Consider the following 23239-nt stretch of genomic DNA (forward strand, 5'->3'; position numbering starts at 1 on the left):
AGTATGTCTGCTTTGGCATTCAGTCACAACTGTTTGAAGACTCAGAACGTTTGAGATGGCTCTGTAGAAAAGTGAATAAATAATCTTATTTGATTTGTCGTAAATTCTACATACTGTAGCTGTGAAATGCTTGTCTTCTTAAAACCTGCAGCTGCCCAAATGAATACACATCCATATGCATATATTTGTGTTTCTGGTTGCAAAAAGAAGTCAGATTGTCTTTGAGAAAATGACTCTACTTCTCACTTGATTTATTCCCTCAGTAAACATTGTAAACATGAGTTTATGGTCTTAAGTCTTTGTCCATACAGCATGATGTTATAAATAGACAATCCGTCCATTCCAATCACTCCAAATATGGCCACTTCCGTTCACTGGTTGCAAAAAGTCAAAATCCAAGATGGCGAACTCGAGGCTTCCAAAGGGCAGTCCACAAACCAAAGGGTGGCGTCACCGCGACTACGTCCGGTTGTTATATGCAGTCTATGTGCTTTATGTCCTGCAGCCTCCATGTCTGTAATCTATGTCATGCATTTTGTCCCACAATAGCTGCTTGTTAGTTTTTAGCACTGGATGCCGGGAGGTTCTTGTTTTTGTTAGTAAGCACACTTTGACTTGGGCTGATGTCACAGGCACATTGCAACGACGGAGTGGAAATGAATTTTGTCAACCTAAGAACATAGAAGTATTCATCTCTCCTCTCTCTTTGTTCCTCGTCGTGCTTTGACACTCGTAAAGAAACTCGTCTCTGTAGCGAGGCATGACGAGCTCCGGGTCTCTATCTTGTCATCTAACAGATTATTATTAGACTGGAATTTAGCTGAACTATGACTCAATCAAAATAGCATAAGCTTTTTTTAAGGTAGTTGTTTGTGTGTGTGTGTGTGTGTGTGTGTGTGTGTGCGTGTGCGTGTGTGTGTGTGTGTGAATATTGTAAAGCAGTGCAGATGCAGACTTCCACTATTCTCACTTCAGCATCATGTTGTAGATGTTGTGGATTTGTGTCACTGTTAGAGAAGAACTTTTGAAGAGTAAACATTGTCACCGTGTCACTGATCTTCAGGTATCCACCTCCGCCTGAGTAGAAAGAAACCACTCAAAGCTCCCTGCACATATGAGACGTGTTTGTGTCCTTGTGTTTTCTTCCAGACACCCCCCTGTTGGTGAGAAGCAGCAGTGACTCAGCCCTCAGCCCCCAGCCGACAGAGACCGGACCCTCCCTCAATCAGGAGGCCGTCGGGATGGTAAGACCCTCAACCACTGAGACAAAAAGATGCAGTTTGTAACCCGCCGTTTATATATATTTTTACTTCTTTCGTTCCACTCGGAACAGCATGGCCTCACTTCCGAATGACTTGAAGAATCGAATTGACACATTGCAGTGAAATTAGCTCATTCTCCCCAGAGAGTAAACCTTTATGCTGGACATCCCATAAACTTTCCACTCATGTCAACAAGAGACTCTTCTGTTTACTAAGCAGTGCAAAAGGGTCATCATGTATTTGTTTACCGCCCAGTGTGTTGTCTTTTGTGTGTAAAAGACAAACTGATTTGTGTCTTCTGGTCAGCTTTCCTTTTCTTAAAGGTTCATCGGCTTTTGTAAGATATCGATTCAGCGTTATGGATTCTCACGGACGCTACTGTGCTATCGTAATCTAATACGCAGATCGCCATGAAGACTGCTAAGCACATTAATACTCCCAAGGGGGTAAACACTTTGATTTTAATGACCCCATGGCCTTTCATCCAGAAGTACACCACAGCTGGTCATGCTCAGAGCGTAGCACGTTGTTCATATCGTCTTTCATACTTAACGTTTTACTACCGATAAAAGTATCTTCTATTGGAATGACCGCAAAAGAATCAATAAAGACCAAAGAGACATAAATAAAAGGTGCCTCACGAAGTCCAACCGTACCAAAAGTAATTTAAGAAATGTCTGAAACCTTAGTCGGGCCTTGTTCTGTATCTAGGAAAGCTTCACTTATACACCGTACATCAAGTGTACAGATTTGTCTTTGGGGAGGATGTTTTATTCAGAGAAGCATTCAGAGTAATTCCACAGATATCAGGTGGAAAGTAATTAAATTATCTTGTGGCTTGGTTCACTGCTCTGTTTTATTATAGCCTATACATCTCATACCTACATAATATAAAAATGTAAATACATACGTTTTATCTCAACCAACCAGTTAAAAGTTGAATCCAGTGTTAGTACTGATAAAACAGGTAAGAAGTAACTTTTGTCCTCCGTTTGGTGAATTGCGACACATGGCCGCAGTGTGTTCCTGTGTGTAGGTAATATATGAGTTAACAGGTCGGGGGGGGTGAGTGGTGCCTGTGGTGTCCTCATGTTCTCTCTAATCCAGACACGCTTTGTCACATCACACTCCTCTAACAAAGACGGATGACTCTCTCCATTCTTTTCTCTCTTTTCATCCCTTCTCTCTCTCTCGTTCCAAAGGGTAGAGGGCACACACTTTCTCATCTGCTCCTTCCTCCCCCTTCTCTCCTCCTTCGTTACACTTTTTCAACATCTTGGTCCAGTGTCAACGTTAATAATTTAAATCCAGCTTCCAAACGTGCTTCATCATTTTGACCCGAGGGCCTGATGTTTAACCTTTTGCTCCATTTTCTCCATTTTCTCCTTTCTGAAGATAAGACATCTCCTATTTCCTCTCTAACAGTGGAGCCAGTTGCTTCACTTCATATCTAATCTGATTCTGTCCTTTGCCATAACGTTCCTCCATCTGTGTATTCATGTCTCTTCCTATTCCTTCTTCTGATTCTACTCTTTCATATCTGATAGGAGGTTGGAGATAAGTTTATTAGATGCTTATCGTCCACGGATGTTTTTCTGTCTGCTGTGTGAAAGAAATACACCAACCTCTCTCCTCTTCCCCCCTCTGTCCTCCTCTTCCACCCCTTTACGATACCTTCCATATTTTTGACAGCTTCTCAGTAATTCAGCTACACTAGAGAGTCGTGCACACAGACACACATTGCCTGACGAGTACACGGTTCTGTTACGATAGTTACGGTTTCATGTCCCTGTAGATACTTGGACACAATAAATCCCTCAAGTTCACCGGTTAAAGGCCTCCTTGCCTGATTGGACTCCTGAGTGGTGAGTCCTCCTCCCGCGGGACTCCTCACTGGACAAACATCCCTTCTTTTAAACCCCGCCGTATTCCCCGTAGAATAAGCTGTTTGCGAGGTTCAGTTCTTTTGGGGAATGTGATTGGTTCTCAGAGGTGGCCGGTCTCCCAGTCTGAACCTCACTGAGGTGGAAAAAGTACCAGAGGTAGATGAGGCTGTTTATGAGGAAGATGTAAGGGCTGCATAGGGACGAACAGAGAGAGAAGTCCATTGAGTGTTCATGACACTCTAATATTTAGCCCAACCGCACTGACGGTATTGTCTTATGATGATCCACCAGAAAAACAAGACCAGCAATCTCTTCTGATTTACAACCTACAGCGACATGACACATAGTTCAGCAGAAATGACACCTGGATGCACTCGCCACGAATAAATATTAAACTGCCAGCGCTAATCTATTTAGTTTTATTTACCCGGTGTAATGCAAAGCTCAGGAATGTAGATCAGGTTGTTGTGAGCCCACCTACCATTCCTTACATCTTCGCTCCGTTTACGCTGCACGCCATCACTCCTGCGCCCGTCAATATGAAATATTACTGCGTGTCAATTACACGGCAGGCCTGTCCGGACCGTGTGCGTCTGGGTGTTTTATACGTCGGTGTGCCTGCATGACCTCAACCACGCCAGCTGTGGACTCTCTCTTTATTACAGTTCATGCTAGCTCCTCAGGTTCCCTGTCTCATTTTACACATAGCATTACAGCTGTGGTGGTCCGCTTCTTTAATGAAACATTCTAGCAAGCTGTTAATCATCTCCCACATCGTGTCCCACGTTTAGATAGTCAGAACAAATGCATTTCCAGTCCCTATAACTTTACAAACTCATTATGGACTTGTTTGCGGTTTGTGATCGGGCTATGCAGATGTTTGTGCCTCGTAAAGAAATAACTCAAACATGCGTCAGGAAGTCATTTCCCCCTTTTTAAAAAAAAAAATCTGCTACTGACGAGAGACCTCAAGGCTGAGATCAGATCCTTCCTGCTCACGCCTCCACTTGTGAGCTCATTTCAACTTGGACCAATTTGTTAAATACAAAAACTTACCATCCGAATTAGAGTCAACCACAAATCTGTTACTACCGAAAACATGGACCCATAAGTGTATGGAGATTTGTTTTACACCACTTTGTTGAATACTGTAATAATTTCAAAACTATAAAACCATTTTAAAGTCAATATTGTGTCTCAAATTATGGATTTTATTTTTTGTAAGTACTGTACTAAGTGAGATAATGCACAGCTGGCCGTTATTCCGAAATAAACAAGGCGATTCAAGACCCCTCTGCTTAGTGTCGGGGTTCATTTTGCAGTCATTTATTTCGTGACTACTTTGAATAAAATAATTCTCTCTGTTTCACTTGCTCCTCTTCCTCATATGTCATTTTCTCAGTCACTGTCTTTACTTTGTCTCCTTCGCTGTCCCTCAGTCACTCACTCATAGGTCTGTCTCTGCTCAACCAGCCAGGTTCAGAGGGAGGTAATGGCTCCGGGTAATTGTTCAAATTGTCACTTGGCCTTTCGGCGAGAGCGATGAGGGGAAGAAAGTACTCTTCCAGCAGTAATTCTCCATCTTTCTTCTCTTCTCCTACTCTTATGTCGCCTTGCTTTATTTCATTTCTATCCAGAAAGATTTACTGGTGCAGCTCTTCCGTTCTAAATGCCACGCACAAATGAGTACAGTAAGCCTCGAAATCACTCCGTCTTTCCGTCTCCTGTCTTTCTCACACACACACACACACACACACACACACACACACACACACATGCACACACTTGTTAATAAGGCTGGGAGTATCTGTTCTTACCTAGAATACTACTGGGACTAATAAGGCAGTGTGGCACTTATTTATCGTGCTCCACCTGGGTGTGTTTGCACATGGACGTTGGTCAGTGAAGCGCTTTAGTTTGCGTGTGTGTGCGTGTGTGTGTGTGTGTGTGTGTGTGTGTGCGTGTGTGTGTGTGTGTGTGTGTGCTTGGTTTTCACGTGAATGTGTCTGCTCTTTTGTGTTTGCACCTTTCCGGTTACTCGTTGTGCTTTCCCCAATGCCTACTGTATGTGTACAGTTAGAGAACTGCACTTATGTTCATGAATCAGGTACACTTTGCACTAATGATACTTGAAGAAAGTAAATGTCATGCTTCTGATATAACCTTCATTAGAACAAAAAGCAAAACAACTAAAAGCAAAGTATGACACATTGTCGTTGTGTCCTTTGCCCTTAAACTAAAGACCCACACAGAGTTTTAGCCATTGTTGTTCTACACAAATAAACTTATTTATTTCTAGATTTATTTAGTAAAAAAATGAATGTTGCTATTTTTGTTTATTTCCTGGTTCAGACGTCTCTGACGTGGTATTTATCAAAACACATTCACTTCAATTTATCAGCCACGTCCCCAAAGACATACTGCAAGATAGATTACCTTAGTTTATCACTGTCACACACACACACACACACACACACACACACACACATTTATAAACGTATACCATATACAACACGTAAGCACAAACTTTCCAGCATGCATTACAATGAATTTATCCTACTCACTCTGGGAGCGTTTTCAGGGAACACTTACGTTGATTGGTTATTCAGTAATTAGCAATATCACTAATAGTTCACTCTTTTTATCCGCTTTCAAGCAATTATTAGATTGGACCGAGAATACTAAATGCTCGCGGCCCATTTAATATACGCATAGTTATTCAAGGTAGGATTATCCATCATTGAGTTAGAATGGAAATCCTGCGTCTCTATCCTCCAGTTTTTAGAGAGCCGCTAATGCTCACGAGTATCGATTGATCTGTCCCAAGGTCCGCACACTAATCTATTCATCTTTTTCACTGCAGTTGTCCTCGAAATATTTCTATACATCTTTGTCATTTAATACGTATGGTTTAGATTTTTTTTCAGGTCTTTCAATAGTTATTCCTACGCTTATCCATACTTTTCTTTATGGGGCTGTGTGTGGACTTTACATTTTGATGCAGTATTATTAATAATTCCTGAAAGTAATGATGAGTGCTGATCAATCTTGAAACATATTTATTACGTATACTATCATTTTGGTAATATTGGGGGGAAAAAAAGAGATGTAATTGAGCTAATGGATTAGAATAACAGCAATGATTGTGGTATTCGCTGCTTGTTGGTACGTGTAATTGTTAGTGCTCAGATAACTAGTTAGTTAGTTACTAGTTATAGATAACGTAGTATGATTAAATAAGTAACTTAGAGAAAGTCTTAAGATTTTATTCTCCAAGCAAAAACAATACAGATACCTCTAAATAGGAATAAATCTATAATATTTCAAAGTTAACATGAATAATGAGACCCATTTGTTTGTTCACATTCATGTACTTGTTCTAAATTACCCTTTGATAAGTAGCCTACAGTTCTGTTCTGTTTAATTAATGCGTCGCTCTTCCACAGAGAGAGAGGGAGACTATATCTACGTGCAGTTATTAAATGAGACGTACAATTAAGCACCAAAGACTTTCCAATTAATTTATGAGTGGCTATTGTTATGACAAAGAGGTTAGGGTAATTAATGTTACCTGTCATCCTCTTAGTAATTAGGCTCACATGACAGCATCCGCAGCTAGGCCAGACTAATTGATTTCCAAGCCACCAAACCCCAAACATATGGTTACAGTATCTGCAGTCTGTCATTCACTGCCGGCTCTCGTCTCACCTTCATCTAACTCCTCTCACCAGCCGCTGTCTTCATCCCTTTCTTCACCTCTACAGCTGTTGTTTCTCGACCCGACCCGAATCTCTTCAGCTCTCTGACATTTCCTCTCCGTCACTCATCCGTCGGCTCTTTCTCTCCTTCCTTCCCTCTCCCGCTCTCTGACAGGTGGTGCAGGTCACATGGCGATCCGGTGAGAGGTCAGAGGTGAGAGGTCATGTTAAGAGTCCATTAGTGCCGACCGCTATCATTGAGCCTTATTGACCTGCGTGTGTTTGTCCGCATATGCCCAAGCAAACACGTGCACGCCTGAACTCAAGAACTCCACGTGCACATATAAACATGCAGACGCGTACGCAGTTAGGATTAAATGCTGATCCTCATTATTTTTTGCCAGATATTGTGATACAATGATCAGGACTGGTAACATTTCAATGGAGCTGTAGTTTTTCGTTTAAATAATTGTTGATTTGTATTCGCGAGCGATTCCTATTTATCTCAGAATATGAATAATTAACCACGGGGACCCGTTTGACGTTTTAAATGGATAAAGCCTTTGAAATACAGAAGCGAGCGGAACAGCAGCTGGCCTAGAGGTGACATCAGGACGTTGGGTCTCTACAGACCAATTAAATCAATACTTCTCCTTCATACTGTCTAAAAAAACTGAAACACATCAGCTAAATGTCCAAACGTGTTTCATGCTCTCGCGAGGTGTCATTTTGTTGCAGGTCTGTTGTGACTGCTTGCAGTGAACTGAGCAGACATTCATGATACGGTGTTAACTCCCAGACGTATGGAGCAGCGATAGCTTGTTGCAGAATCTCATGTATGCGCTCAGTGCGCGCACAGACACTGTGACACGTTGAGTTTCAGATGATTAATCATCCCTTTACCTCGTCCCTGTGGAGCTCACCTCCCTGTGTCTCTAACATAAACACACGTCACACACACACACACACAGGTCATGCAAGCCCTGTGTCAGTGTATTAAGTAATTATTACAGCTCCCTTGGCTCACGTTTACTCTTTCTCACCTCTCTCTCTTTTCTCGGTTGCCATGCCAAGTGACATTGTTATTTATCACTGCTTGGCAACACTGTCTTCTTGCCTTCACATATTAATTGCTATTTGTACATCATCCATCCGTCAATTTAGCAGCTCCCTCAATCATCACTTCACTCATCAATTCATTCATTCCCTTTATGCGTTCCCTTGTCTTTCAAATTGCAGAGACTTTCATGTTGGGTGCGGTGCATTACAAGCCAAAATCAAAACACGGGTTCTTTAATGTCACTCATTTACAGCTTTATGTTTATTGGAGAGGGTTAATCCATCTAGCATGTCTCTCACAGTTCCCTTCATCTCCCATTTGTCTTTTGTCCAGCCATGACGTCTTCCCCTTTTAGACGGATCCAATGTGCCGTTGGAGCTTGTTTTGCTCTTTTAGTCGTCTCTCACTGACTAACAGGAAGACGCTCTGTGTGTTTTCTCTGCAGGCAGCCGGTCCCGCTGTGGAGAGGCAGGCCGGGGTCGACCGACTCCAAGGCAAACTCACCTTCAACGGCAGGTCAGTGTGTCTGTAACTCCTGCACTGCAGTGCACCTGTCTATGTTACGTAATTGTGAGGATAGCTTTTGCACGTTGCATGCTTGTTTACTGATGTTCGTGTGTTGTGTGTTTGTGTCCTACTTTCCCTTCATTAAAACTGTATCCTCATCCAGATCAAGGCCTTTTGCAGATATAGTTAGTGTACAGAAGCCCCATCATTAGCCCACTACAAAAGACTGCAAAAACAGGGTCAGGGTCACACCCACACACACACACACACACATTCACACAAAGCACGACAACTTGTGTAGACTGCCTCCCATACACACATGGCCTCAAAAAGAAACTGCTATAAACACACTTGCAACTGTTTTTTTTTAAAATAAATGTAAAGGCAGACGCGACTGAACACAGAACACACATGCATACACTAATGAGGGCTGCTTAATGAAGTGGTGCGGGTGCAGAATGCCCTCTGTCTCCTTTGGGCCTTGTAAGCATGTATGCGTGTGTGTGTGTGTGTGTGTGTGTGTGTGTGTGTGTGTTGTAGTGGGTGCAGGCTCACACAGTCTTACAGAGGGAGGAGAGATAGTTACAAACATAGAGAACAATATAGGCCCCTATGAATCTGTTTACGAAGAAGGCTTTACTTAGGTTAAGATGTATGATGTGTAGTACCAACCCATTAATATTCCTTTTTCATGTTAGCGCAGTCTTAGCTTAGCTTAAGACGACCCCCCCCCCCCCATGATACACCCTTTCAACGAACACGTTGCCTTTGCTGTGTAATGTTTTTCTTCATCTTAATATTGTAGCCTGATCTTATATTTCATAAAAAAAAGCAATTATTTGTATTCAGTCTTTGCCTGAGAATAATGCAATAAAACTGAGGCGAATTTTTCAAAACCAAATTATGACAACTTTATTAATCCCCTTGGGAATTCAATTTTTCATTCTGTTGTTTTTTCTTTGACACACGCAAAGTGTGGAACGTGTTCACCACGATGAGTGAGGATGTGGCGTCGCAGTATATAATAAATTTCTGCGGAATTATTTTTAGTGTCCAATTGTGTGAGTTGTGTGTTCATGTCATTGCTGGACGCTGTTGTGATGTCCAACCACGTCACAGAATACATATCAAAAAGTCCTAACACACAGATTTTCCGTTAGTGGCCCTGCCTACAGGGAAAAAAACTAAATGTAATTTCATTTTTTCTCATTTACTTGTCGTTACTCGAAGGTCTCTCTCGGAGCGAAAACCAAAAGAGCTGTCCTCTAATAAACATACAAACCCGATGTGTCCACACAACCAATCCTCGGTCAACCTTTGCAATAGCACGACTCATACAAACCCCGAGGCAATGAACGGGTCAGCTGTAAATCTGAGCAAATGGCCGTTACGTCATCGCTCTGTCGTGACGACATTGACCTCCCTTAATGGGAAGTGTGTTTATTTTCAAACAGGTCAGTTTGGGCATTTAATCCACAGTTAACTCGTAAATACTACAAGAAAATATTATGTAGTTAACCTGTAGAGCGGACATGTAGGGAGAGAGAGACTTATGAGAGAGAATAATGTGTGACCTCAGCCTGTTTCAGCCTCTCTCCATAGCAACAAGCTGCCACCGCAGAGCACAGAGATTAGATCACACACACACACACACACACACACACTCGTATAACCTCATATTCATCACTACATACAGGCGATTTCCCTATAAGGTGTGGGTGGGCAATAACAGACATTTTCTCATCTTTCTGTTGAGTTATGTCACGATAGCATTCTGACATTGCGTTAGCGTGATGCTACCTGTCACCAGCATTCATGATGCGAAACTAATTCTGATTAAAATAACTTAATGTGAACATCTGCATAGAAGTGAATCAGAGAATATGGAGTCATACGGCACTAGACAGTTCAATGCAGTGGATATAAAGGTCATTACTTAAGACGCACACATTTGCTTCATTTTTTTGTTTTTTTTGCACAAACCATCTCAGCTGTGAGTAATGTAAAAGTGATGTAATGGTTTTTGTAGTCGCTGGGAAACGATCCTTGAAATTGCAAAAAAGTCCAAAATGAGAGGAGGAATGCAGCCATAAATATTAGAACAGCCAAACATGCGTTGAATGACTGAATATGTGTGTGTGTGTGTGTGTGTGTGTGTGTGTGTGTATGTGTGTGTGTGAGATGCTACACCTATAAAAACAGTAATGGCTCCTCGTAATTTTCACCACACAGGGCGGTCACTGGAAAACTCATTACCTGTGAATCAAAGTGTGCTTTTTATACGGGGAAACAGATTTACTGTAAATTGGTTTATTGAAATAGCGTCGCCATCATGCGATGTTCCTTTGTGAACTAAGGCTCCGTATGGGAGGTGCTTCAGAAGCCAGGAGGTGAAAAGGTAAAATAGGTTTCACTGGATGCACGAGACGAACGGGATGTGATGGAGGATTTACAGGGTTAACGGAGAATATTAATGCGACACTATGATTCATCGACGGAACACAAGATACTCTTTATACTCTCACTTTTTTACAAACACCATTTAAAACATTAGACATCCACGTGATTATTATTAGTTAATTACTGTGTACTCAATCATTCATCAACAAATAAAATGTCTTTTATTTCTGTGTTTGCCTATATTAACCCTGAGCAGTGCATTTTTCCCTGTTTTGCATTCCCTTTACTCCCCACATCGTTGGCACTATGCACTTTGAAGACCAGCTTAGAGAGAAAAGGCGAGAGAGAGAAAGGGAGATGACAAATAAGAAGAAGGTTGAGAGGGTGAAATGCAGTGAGAGGAAGAGAGTGCTTTGGTAATGCACATCCTCCTTTTTTTGTGTTATTTCTGCTCTTTCATAGCGAGGATCAGTGAAGTGGCAGGTGGATGAAGAGAGCACCTGCTCTCTTCATCTCTCTGTGTGTGCTAGGCTCTCTTTCTCTTTCTCTGTCTCTTGCTCTCTCCCTCTCTCTTTTTTTTTCTCAAGTCTCACCCATTTTGTCTCTCTCTCACCCCTACTTCATTTCCTTTTTTTTGCAGTGCAGCAGCCTGTCATACATCTCAAACAAAAAATAAAAAAGGAAACGCAAATGGATCTCAAGTGCTTGTCTGTGCGTGTGTGTGTGTGTGTGTGTGTGTGTGCGTGCGTGTGTGTTCGAGATCAGAGGCACCACAACAGGAAAGCATAGAGGGAGGAGTGGATGCTATTTTTCCTCTCATATTAATGCTATTCATTAGCCTTGTCTCATTAATTCAGTGCCTCATCCTCCCTTCGTTTCACTATATCTTGCTTCCAGACCTCCCTCGCTTCTTACCTTCTCTTCCCTCTTTTTCCCCCTCACTGGTTTGTTCCTCAGCCTTCTCTTTCTATCCGCATATGAATTGGTACAGACAGTCATGGGTACCATTAGCATGCTGACATTAGCATTTAGCTCAAAGCACCGGGCAGCCTCAGAGCGTATCTTTGGAATCTTGTGCTGTGTCCCAAATCCATACTCCATACTAACGGTGTACAGCGTGCTCCATACAAATCTATATAGTAAAACAGCAATCGACACATTTCCTGTTCATTCTAACAGCAAGTTATACAATACGTCCGCCATTGCACATTAGTCCAACTGCAAGTTAAACAAAGCAAGGTGTTTTTCCGAAAACCTTTCCAGTGTGAGCATTCTGTAAACTCCAAACCTGTTCATCTTTTTGTTACTTATTCACTGCCACCATTCTTTCGTCCCTTTCTCCTTTCGTCTCTGCTAATAACCTCCCTCTTTTTCTTCTCCCTCCATCCTTGCCTGTCACTCTCCCTCATCCATCTTTCCTCCCTCTGCCCTGGCCTTCCGCTCTCGTGCAGTCCCGTGTTTCCTTTTGTCTGGATTAACTCAGATGTGTGAGGGGAAGAGAGAGAGAGACGACAAGAGAGGGAGAACTTGTTTTTTTTGCACTTTGCATCTCTCCCCTGTTGCCACCCACCATCATCAACCACCCTCCCTGGAGTTCATCAGCAACTGTACTGCTATCAGTTCATGGGGTTTAGGGATGGATGGATGCTAGAGAGAGAGAGAGGAGGGTAGAACTACAGAGTACAAAACTAAGTTCAGACAAACTCACTGAGAGAAAAAGCCACACAGGGAGCATGGAGAAGGTCAGGGGAGGATTAATGGCTGTGCTCTGATAGATAAACTAATCAAACAAACAAAGACTTCAGCACGCACACACATTAAAACACAGACGGAATGTAAAGCAGACACACTTGAATAATCCAAACGAGACACAGACGTTGAGAGATTGAAAGAGAGGAAGAAACCCGTAGAGATGAATGGCTCAAAAAAAGTTTTGGCAAACATGAACCCACACAGAGCCGTCTGCAGCTCTGTTGACTTTGAATAGAGAGTCGGCATCCTTTTCTCTAACGGCCGACACGGCTTAAGTCCTTGACACACAAAAAAAAGTATTTATAGCACAATGAACACATCCATGGAAGTGATGTCACTCTTGGATGGCACTTTTCAAACTGTTCCTCAGGAGAGTGTTTTTATTCTGGTGTCTGCATGTGTTTGTGTTTGAGACCTTACCTTCTCTGTGTTACCCCCCCCCCCCCCCCCCCCCCCCCCGCCGTCTCCTCATCATGTTTCATGGCTCGTACATATGTGTGTGTGTGAGAAAGGACCGATCAGACGTTCTCACGTTTGTGTTGTGTGTTTAAGAGTTAATGTTAGAGTGTGTCACAGTTTGGACCCTGGCTGGGTAATCATTACGTAGAGAACAGAAGTCAAAGCTTCCCTTTATTTTACTCTGACAGAACTTGTACCTGTGTTGTATTTTAGTATGCTAATATTACATCTGTTGTTTTTCTCCCACTGATTTGATTTTCTTGGTGTGTGTGTGTGTGTGTGTGTGTGTGTGTGTGTGTGTGTGTGTGTGTGTGTGTGTGTGTGTGTGTGTGTGTGTGTGTGTGTGTGTGTGTGTGTGTGTGTGTGTGTGTGTGTGTGTGTGTGTGTGTGTGTGTGTTTGTTTGTGGGTTCTACTGTATGCGCGAGTAGCCTGACTAGAACAGTGGAGATCCTGGGAGAGGACAGTCCCCTGGGAATTCATGTGGTTCCTTACAGCTCATCACTCAGTGGACGGTAGGTTGTGTGCACGCAGACAAACACACACACACAAAATTCATCTATACTAAAGAGATACCCATCTATATAAACTCTAAATCATCCCTTTAACCTCAGAAAGTATTGTCTGTCTACCAGCTATGGCGTGTCCCAGAGTTGTTCTCATAATAATCTTGTTCTGCATTTGTAAGGAATTTTCGACCCAGGGGCTACAGTGCACACACATGACAAACACACACACACACACACACACACACACACACACACACACTGGAAAAAGAAGAAAAATTGCACCGCTATGCAGGGCTTTTCTTTGGGTGTGTGACAGTCAGACAGTGGATGGGGATTTCCTAAAGGAAAGCAGGATGAGCTTTTATGGCTGTTCTCATGACTCACCTGACCCTGCCAATCTCCTCCTTCAATACCCCCCCCCCCCCCCCCCCCCCCCCTCTCTCTGTTCTTTCCTGCCCACTCCTCCCTTTTTCCCCCAACACCTCCTCCATCTCGTTCCGCCATTGACCATCATCCCGTTCACCTCTTAACCTAGTTTCATCCTCTGCCAGCTGAGGTCTTCCGAGTGTCGGTGTCAACACCTGGGCTTTGGAGAGATGCCTTTTGGTGAGGCAGAGGTTGATGTTAAGGACAGAGGGCTGTGAAACAGTCAGTCTATGCTGCCATCTCACTGGCTGCCTGTCAATGTGAATCTGTCCTTTTATCATTGGTTAATCCACATGTCTGCACGCCTTTATGTTTTAATTATGTGTGTGCTTGTCTGTCATGTTGTTACACTGATCCACAGCGAGACATGAGCAGACGGTTAGTGTGTCTGTCTGACATAGCCGTGTCTAAATGCACCATATGGACGCTCCCTGTGGACTGTATCCCATCAGATACATAAGGGACACACGCTGAAAGTCACTAACAAAGTGTGTGTGTGCTTGTGTATGCGTGGTAGTGATGGGAACATACCTTAACCCCCCTTCCTCTCATTGCTCGCTCTCCTGTCAGGTCTCTGGGCCTGTACGTCCGCGGCGTAGAGGAGGAGAGTCGCTCACGAAAGGAGGGCTTGTTTCAAGAGGACGAGTGCATCGTGATGATCAACGGCACCGACCTCATGGACAAGACATTCAGCCAGTGAGTGCAGCGCTGTGTGTGTGTGTGTGTGTGTGTGTGTTGGGTCTAAAGGGTGAAGTAATGCCACTGAGGTGAGTCTGATCGCTGCAAACGCACGTCCCAAGAGGGTGAGAGCACAAAACAAATAATGCCTAATATTTCTATAACATAGTGCTGGAATTTTCTGAATAATATAAATACAAATATATTCTTATGTGATCAGAAACAGTTCATTTTTGATCACTACAATATACAGTTCATTACAATATAACATTAATGTAATATTCACACCATTACAGTATATGTTCAATCAATGATTTTAGGTTCCACCCAAGTCGAAAACAAACAAAACAGAATGAAAAAACAAAAAGAGCTTCAGTTGTGCCTATAGACATTCAGCACATTTTGGTTTTATTTGCCCTCATTTTGACACATTTGTCTCTCGGGTTTTTGACTGTCTCCACCCAAATTCAATAAAGTCGAATGAGACAAGTGATTGATTGACAGGCCTCTATAAAGTCACTCCCTATCGAGTGCTTTCATTTTTTCCCCGTGGTCGAGCTGGGTCTTTTGTTCTAGAATCACAAATCCAGGTCCAGAAAAGTCTCTTTTCACCGGTGGCGCTGAGTGCGCTTCATTTCGGCGTCGGGGATGGCGACAGATTCCACTGGTTATGCTTGATAATTAATTAAAAAAAAAATATTTCAGATTTCTACGAAAAAAAAAATATATATATTTTAGTTCTCACCCGCTCACCGCCCGCCTTTTCTTCATTTTCACCCGTTCACAGGAATTTTACATACCTATTTTACCTATTTACACAACGGTACTCGACCCGCTGCAGGACTCAGACTTTTTTGCTGTCGGTGAACCAGTTGAGCTGTTAGAATGCAAATGTGTTCTTTTTAATTTAAATACAAGTAAATAAAACATTGAATAAAAAGACATGTCCCTTACATAACATTATCTGAAGGAAAAAACACGGAGCCCTCAGTGTATTTATGAGGAGATGCATTTCATGTGTAAAACCTTTTGAAGTCTGTTCTGGCCCGTCTGTGTCTTGTTTCCCTTTCCATTGTCAGAGGGTTTATATCGCTGTTGCTCTGCCATCACAGAGAACAACAGAAAAGACACTTGGCAGATGTTTGGAGAGTCTCGCTTCCAAATTCGTGTGTGTGTGTGTGTGTGTGTGTGTGTGTGTGTGTGTGTGTGTGTGTGTGTGTGTGTGTGTGTGTGTGTGTGTGTGTGTGTGTGTGTGTGTGTGTGTGTGTGTGTGTGTGTGTGTGTGTGTGTGTGTGTGTGTGTGTGTGTGTGTGTGTGTGTGTTCACGTCATTCTTCTGAGGAAAGATTTGTTCCAGATTCATTGGAGACCAGATGTTTCAAAGTGGTTTGCTTACTGTACCCCTGAAGCACATTAACACGAGAGTATTTGAGGATGTAACGTGATTATAGGGCATTTAAATGACAAAAGACACACCTGTAAAAACGATCTGACACACAGGTTACAAGGCCTGATGCGGATGTTATAATGATTACAGCACATTACAATGTCTGTACCGTCCACACACTAGTCCTTGTCCAGCATTCAGGGTGGTAATAAGATTATATGAGAGGTGTTTTCATGCTGTAGTGTAGGTAAATGGATTATCACCGGAGGGGTTTGCACCTATTGTTCAAAGAAAGGGTCTCTAACACACACACACACACACACACACACCTCTGTCATCGTCTTTGGCCTGTACACACTCAACTTAAAGCACATATCCATATGCATGTGAACAATTGAAGACACATTTCAATATGAATGAAGCAACTAGTGCTTCATTTTTGTATGTGATGCAGCCAGGCCTTCTCTTAACACACACTTTTTGAGTGTGATCTTACACACACACACACACACACACACACGCACTCACACTCTTGCCAGTATTGTCTTGTCATGGCAGGTGTATTGAGATGTGGAGCTTGGTCCAGGGAAATATGTTTAAGTAGGCCACTGAAAGTCCACTGATCCCTATGAGTGCTAGGTCCACACACACACACACACACACACACGCCTCCATTGTCCCAGCTTGGCGACTGTGTTGACGTAGCCTGCTTGATTAGAATATCTCTTTTACACAAATGGGCCTCCACACATTGTCCAATCAGGAACAATGATGATAATATCTGTGCACAATGGACCCTACATACACAGCAACACACACAGCGTTCACATCTAGTTTCATTGCACTGTATTGTTGTCTTATTACAGTGAGAATCCCTACAAAGTGTCATTCAGCAAGGTGTGGCGCATCACCAGCACTTGATTAGACAGCCTAGTGTGTTAAGTGGTTTCAGTATGTAAATCCTTAAACACACACTTAGGAACCCTTCTCACGTGGTGCATTATTCACAGATTCATTTGTAATGGATTTACATACGGAATGATATCAATGAGTCAGTACTCTGATCACTGATTATTTGTGTTCACAAACGAGTCATTTTGACCTCTGCATTAATCATTCACTGTACAGTTTGTCTCCTCATGGAGTTTGGTGCATTAAGGTACAATTGAGCTTCTGTTTTCTCCACCTCTTAGACACCCAAGATACAGTTTCATGTCCGCAAGTGTAGCTTAAGTAAACAAGAAAAGTGTAAGTCAGACTTGCAGGTACATTCAATTGGAACAGTGCTGAATGACAATATCTACAATGCACAATATATACAAGGCAAATTCAATTGGTCGGACTCGTTAATATACTTTACATACAAAAAATGTATTTCCTGTTATGATGCATCGATTGATTGATTGAGCTTTGTAGGGAAATTTCCTCACCAGATGTATCCCCACAAGTCTTCCTGTTATATTAATATAACATTTTAAAGTATTATTACCGCTTGTATAATGTATTTAAAGTTTCAACGAGTATATTCTTCCTACATGGCTTTCTAAACATACCGTAGTCTCCAGTTACAGAAACTTAATGGTCATTATGCATCTAATAATAATCGAGGCGGGAAATAATAGGAGCGTAATCCAATAGAATTTAAATAAACCGGATTTTCTCTGTCGGTTATCTGAGGTGAATGATGGTTTGTGCCAATCCCCTCTGACACAACGGTCCCCCTAATTTACTTAGTATAATCTGATATGAACTAATTCTCTGCAAAATGATCTCTCCTGTAGATTATGAGATTATCATGTCCTGCTGCACAGGTGCCATTGTTCTGTGTTGCATCTCCTGTTCAGTTCAGCCTGCAGTTCATCTCGTACACAGGGACAGGCCCAGTGACCCACCAGAGAAAACCACTGACAAGTGGTTTGTTAACTACAGTTAACAAATGATCATATATCCCAATCTTACATCCATGTTTTATTTATTTAGCGACAGCTAATTTGATTTGATTTGATGTTTTTTCTTTATTATCACTTTTCTCTCGACTCTGTCTTGCATCACAACGCATAAATAGTTTCACATCCAAGTTTTAAAAGAAGAAAAACAGACATTCTGACATGTGGTTAGAGGAAGTCGACGGCCGGATGTTAGCCTATCAAACACGAGGATTCACTGCTGTTCTGTGTTTCATATCTTTGTAAATTTAACATGTTTCATTATTTCTGTCATTTAAGAGACTAGATAATCAATTGGAGTCATTTTAAAAGTAGTCGTTAGTTACAGTGATCCTCATCGGTCTTGGATTTGACAATCAAACACAATCAGTTTAATAAAGATATATGAGCCCAACATATGTTATGGTGAATTACAATTTTTGAAAAACCGACACCTCATTTATAATAATAAGCAATTAACTGGATTTTTTTTATTACCAATCATTCGTTAAAAGATTCATACCATGAATATTTAATTATTATTTTTCTCTTAAGTGGGTTATATATCCTTTTGATAATTAACTTGCTTGTTAGAGATTGATAACTGTATGTAATTATTAGTTTTAATGGTACATGCGTGTCATATACACTACACGTATACACAAACTTTATTTAAAACTCCTGCCACTTGTTGAGCAAATCTTTTTTTAATACTGTTTCCTCTCTTCCTGTCCACCAATCACTCACCTCTCTCTCTCTCTCTCTTCCTCTCTCTCTCTCTCTCTCTCTCAGAGCCCAGGAAGTGTTCCGTCAGGCAATGCGCTCCCCGGTTGTCCGCTTGGAAGTAGTTCCCTCCGTCAACAGAGAACGCTATGAGAAGAGTCTGATTGGTCAGCTTTTGGGCAACAGCGCCGGTCCCGACAGCAGCCCCCGGGTCGCCAAGGCCAAAGAGCCACCTCCACCCGTCAAAGCCAAGCCCGCGTTCAAGCCCGCGTTCAAGCCCCCTGAGAATCCACCCACGCGATTGGCCGAGGGAGCTGCCTCTACGGAAGCTGCTGTTAATGTGAGTTGCTCTGCATAGATTTTCCCAGCCTTCCTCCTTCCAACAACTTGGAGGTTTTTATGAACTCAAATCTAAAGTTATTTGAAGTTATCATGATTTTAAGTTCTTGTTACTCTCTGCACATACTGTATCTACTGTACAGCCACATTATGTTGGGTTGTCTCTTTTCTCAGAGCTATCAAGTCTTTCCGATTCAAACACATGCAATTGTGCCGTCAGTATCACCATGGTGACACGGCTGACATTTCTAAAAACAGCTGCCGCGGTGGAAACAGTTACTTAGCAACAGATGATTATCACTTTATTTTATTGGAAAACAAATCTGTTCATCTGTGATTCTGCAGTGACGACATTGGAGCGAGGTTTCATAAACTTCTGGCACAGTATTTATTCATACATAATGTTCAGGTTTAAGTCGATGACATTATACGAGCCGTCATTTTCAATTTTTATATATCATCCGTTTTTGTCTTTAATATCTGCACAACGCCTACATGACATTGAAAATGACTTCTAGGTTGTCACTTGTGCGTGATAAGCTATTAGCAAATATAACCTCACTCAAAGTTTGTTTCAATGTCTTATGAAAAGAAGAACCTCACAGAGTCCAGAAGTTCCAGAAGTAGAATGTAAAAAATGGGGCAAATGGGGCATTTAAAATGTTAATGTTAATCTTCTCTTGTAGCCGTACTTTTTAATGTGTTTTAGTGCTTTAAAATGTACTTTAATGCTCCACATTCTCCGCCTAGACACCCAAGGGGAGGAGTGAGAGCCCCCTCCTCAAGAAAAGTCCTGCCCTCTCCAGCCTGGTGACCAATAAGAGAGGAGGACGAAGGCTGAGGATCGATCTCAAGAAAGGTGAGCAACACTTGGCTACACATAGGGATAGATATAGTGTATCGATACTAGTATACGAGTTATTTTTGGAGACTATTTTGTCGTTACTTGGATCGCCCAAAGGTGTGAAATGTCCCGCCATGATGTCAGTACTGTCTAAGATCTGTTTTAGAGATTCAGGTAGAACTAAAACACAGTTTCTAGTCACATCTGTCCGTGTTATCTCTATATATTTGTTTCACTTTACTCACACAGTCCCTCAGAAGCTTTCTGAAAGTACGTCATTGACCCTCTTTATTTCCTACCGTTTTCTGAAAGTATATTATTCACCCACTTTATTTCTGCTGCTGTTCGTCCAGCATTATGCTTTTTTTTCTATGAAGCTTCCTTTCTCTGTTCTCTGGCCGGCTCTCCCTCCTCTCACCCTTCCTCTCTCCATCTTCCTGATTCCCTCTCTTCAGGGTCTATTAAGTCTTTATTGATCTGTTCATTTCTGCTGATATGAATTCATACTGGACCAAACTGCTGACTTGGCTCTGCTAAAGAGACCAGACCAAATGAGGTCTATAAAACACACAACTAGTCTCTGACCGTCCGTGTGTGGTCTTTTTTTTTTTTTGTACATGCATGCATGTTTGTGAGCGCTTTCATGCTCGTTTTAATGTGTGTGTGTGTGTGTGTGTGCGCGCACGTGCTTTTCACTGATTACTATTTTAATCTTCATCGCGTCTCTTTCCGGAACATTCGCTCCATGTTTCCGCTGTGTTACACTCATTCTTCTTCTTTGCTTTTCCTCGTCTCTTTCTCAATTTCATTCCCCCCTCTCTGCCCCACACCTGAACCCATCTTTAAAACCTTCACACCTGCAGATACTCCAGCACCAGCAATAGCTAAAGGGTTTAAAGCGACACGCACACACACACACACACACACACACCAAAAACATCTCCAAAGGCTTTAAGTTATAATACTTACAATATGTAGTCAGGAGCTGAGTCAACAACAATGTGTTGAAGTTTTCAGGTGTACTTCAGGATGTGTGTGTGGGAGGATGGATAGGAGATTCTTTTTTCACTCTCAAAGCCTGTGAAAGACAAATATAGAGGCCGGGAGTAAACAGCTATGGATATTTGTGTGTCGATACAGGAGTGTTACTTCTGCTTGCATATTGTACCTCACCTCTCTATTCTTTCTCACATGTCTTTGTGTGTGTGTGTGTGTGTGTGTGTGTGTGTGTCTAGGCTCAGAAGGTCTTGGCTTTACCGTAGTAACCAGAGATTCTTCAGTCCACGGCCCCGGTCCTATTCTCGTCAAAAACATTCTGGCGCGAGGAGCCGCTGTCAAAGATGGACGCCTGCAGTCTGGAGACCGCATACTTGAGGTACAGAGCAGATGACTGTTGTAACATTCATGCAGTCATTTAAAAATAACGACATATGCCTGTGTTGTTCTTCTACCTAAGATGTGATGTGCATTGAAGACAAAGTTAGAACTGAGGAGGTTAGTGTAGTGGAGGCGAGGAAACATGGTAGTTCCGCTGCTAATGGTGGTGTCTCTGCAGGTCAACGGTGTGGATATCACAGGTGTGGGCCAGGAGGAGCTGGTGTCCATGCTGCGCAGGACGCGGCAGGGAGAGAGCGTGTCTCTGGTGGTCCTACGGCAGGAAGACATGTTCCTGCCCCGAGAGATGGTAAGAACCAATCACAACGCTGTATCCTCAGCCAATGAAACACCATGTTCGAGTCGATTTGCAGGTCGGGTTTCTTTTTCATTCTTCTGACAAGGCAGACGGCCCACAGCTACATCACCAGTTTTTTCACTCGTTCAAATTACCGCTCTCTTTTCAGCTCCTTTTAATTTTGCCATGTTTTGGTCCAATCAACAGGCTTGCCTGGAAGATGCTCAGCCCAGCAGCCTATAGGAAGCCTTCTTGTTTTAGACATTGAACCCACATGTAATTGAGGAATTGTTTTTGAATAATGAGATGTTCTCTCTTACAAAGCAATCATGTAATACTTAGTTTTATATAACTCTATTCTGATTGAATCAAATGAGCCCATTGTGAAGCTTTATGTTGATTGTGGTAACATTTTCTGCCAGTCTTTCCTTGGCACATTGTTTCTGCTGAATTTCAACACTGTTTTGATTAATAAACACTTATTTTATTCTTCTTCGTTCTATTTTTCCATCCTTTTACTTCCAATCTGACTCTGCATGATCCATTACTATGCATGCCCAGGTGCTAATTAAGCTCTTTATCCCCCTTTCCTTAAAGATGTTATTCTCTCAGGCAGTGGTTCCCAAAGTAGATGCCACGGCTCCCTGGGGTGCAAGATTTATCACATCATTATACAGTTACTGTGGGGTTTTAATAACAGTTAACCACATTGAAAAAATCAGCGACATTCACTGTACGTTAAATACATTTTATGCTAGGTTATTTCAAAGCAGCTGACATTAAGGCTTGTGGTTGCATGTATAGCGTACATACGCACGTTATATCGGGAGTTCCATGACAAATAAAGACAAACATCGTTAGAAGGGGTGCCACTGAGTTTGGGAACCACTGCTTTCTATCATATCCGTACTGTCATCACAGCTGTTTGGGTGTTGACTTTCACTTTTCCCTACTAATGTGAGGCATCACTTTGCTGTGTGTAGCCACGCCTGCACAAGCAGAGTAACCATTTTTCATTTGGTTCCGTCTCCTCTCAACCCATCACTCATGTCTTTGGTTTGTTTTTCCCCACCTCTCAATGTATTTCACTCTTTTCATGTTGCTTTTTGGGCCTCTTTCCCCTTTGTGTGTCTTTCCGCTCTTATCGACCGATGTTTCCTCAATGGCTGCCAGGAAGTCACACACATGCACGCGCACACACACGCGCGTGCACTCGACCCTGAGCCCCATAGGAAATTCTGTTTCTGCATACAGGAAAAGGAAGAATGTGTTGCCGTGTGTGCGTGAGTTAACATATTAAATCACTTGTGAGTGTTGTATCTTGTCCAGAGCTTCTCCATGTTGTGCTGAATACCTCGTCACACTGTTACATGTGTTCACTCAAAAGCTCTCCACTACAGCAGTACTCCTGGTACTTCTCTACTTCTGTGGGGTTCTTTTGCCTGACTAATCATTGGAAAATCCTGCACTTAGTTGCTGCTGCGCATACATGTTACTGTGTTTCATGAAGGATTTTGCAAATAGCCTATATGGCTGACACCGATCACTTATTATAAGATCGACCTCCTGAACAGCTCGCAATCAGCTGGTTGTTGTGTTGTTGTTGTTGTTGTGGTTGTGTTTGCTTTCAGACCACAAACGGCGTATGAGACTCTCCTTAACAGGCGCTCTTCGTCAAGTCGTTTTGTCCAAACCGTAGTTTGATTGACAGGTTG

At 42.3% G+C, this 23239-nt stretch overlaps 1 protein-coding gene across 1 annotated transcript in view; it reads left to right on the plus strand.

Moving 5' to 3' along the window:
- The window catches only part of LOC142969641 (partitioning defective 3 homolog B-like), a 171639-nt gene that overhangs the window by 35466 nt on the left and 112934 nt on the right, over nt 1-23239 (plus strand). The window contains exons 4-11 of the mRNA XM_076109639.1: nt 1150-1244; nt 8352-8422; nt 13454-13537; nt 14528-14653; nt 18739-19009; nt 19759-19867; nt 21088-21227; nt 21408-21536. Coding sequence (XP_075965754.1) covers nt 1150-1244; nt 8352-8422; nt 13454-13537; nt 14528-14653; nt 18739-19009; nt 19759-19867; nt 21088-21227; nt 21408-21536 — 1025 coding nt within the window. The remainder of the gene's footprint in view (nt 1-1149; nt 1245-8351; nt 8423-13453; nt 13538-14527; nt 14654-18738; nt 19010-19758; nt 19868-21087; nt 21228-21407; nt 21537-23239) is intronic.

Source organism: Anarhichas minor, unplaced genomic scaffold (assembly GCF_050575085.1).
Source record: "Anarhichas minor isolate MPS153535 unplaced genomic scaffold, ASM5057508v1 ptg000004l, whole genome shotgun sequence".
Classification (NCBI taxonomy): domain Eukaryota; kingdom Metazoa; phylum Chordata; class Actinopteri; order Perciformes; family Anarhichadidae; genus Anarhichas; species Anarhichas minor.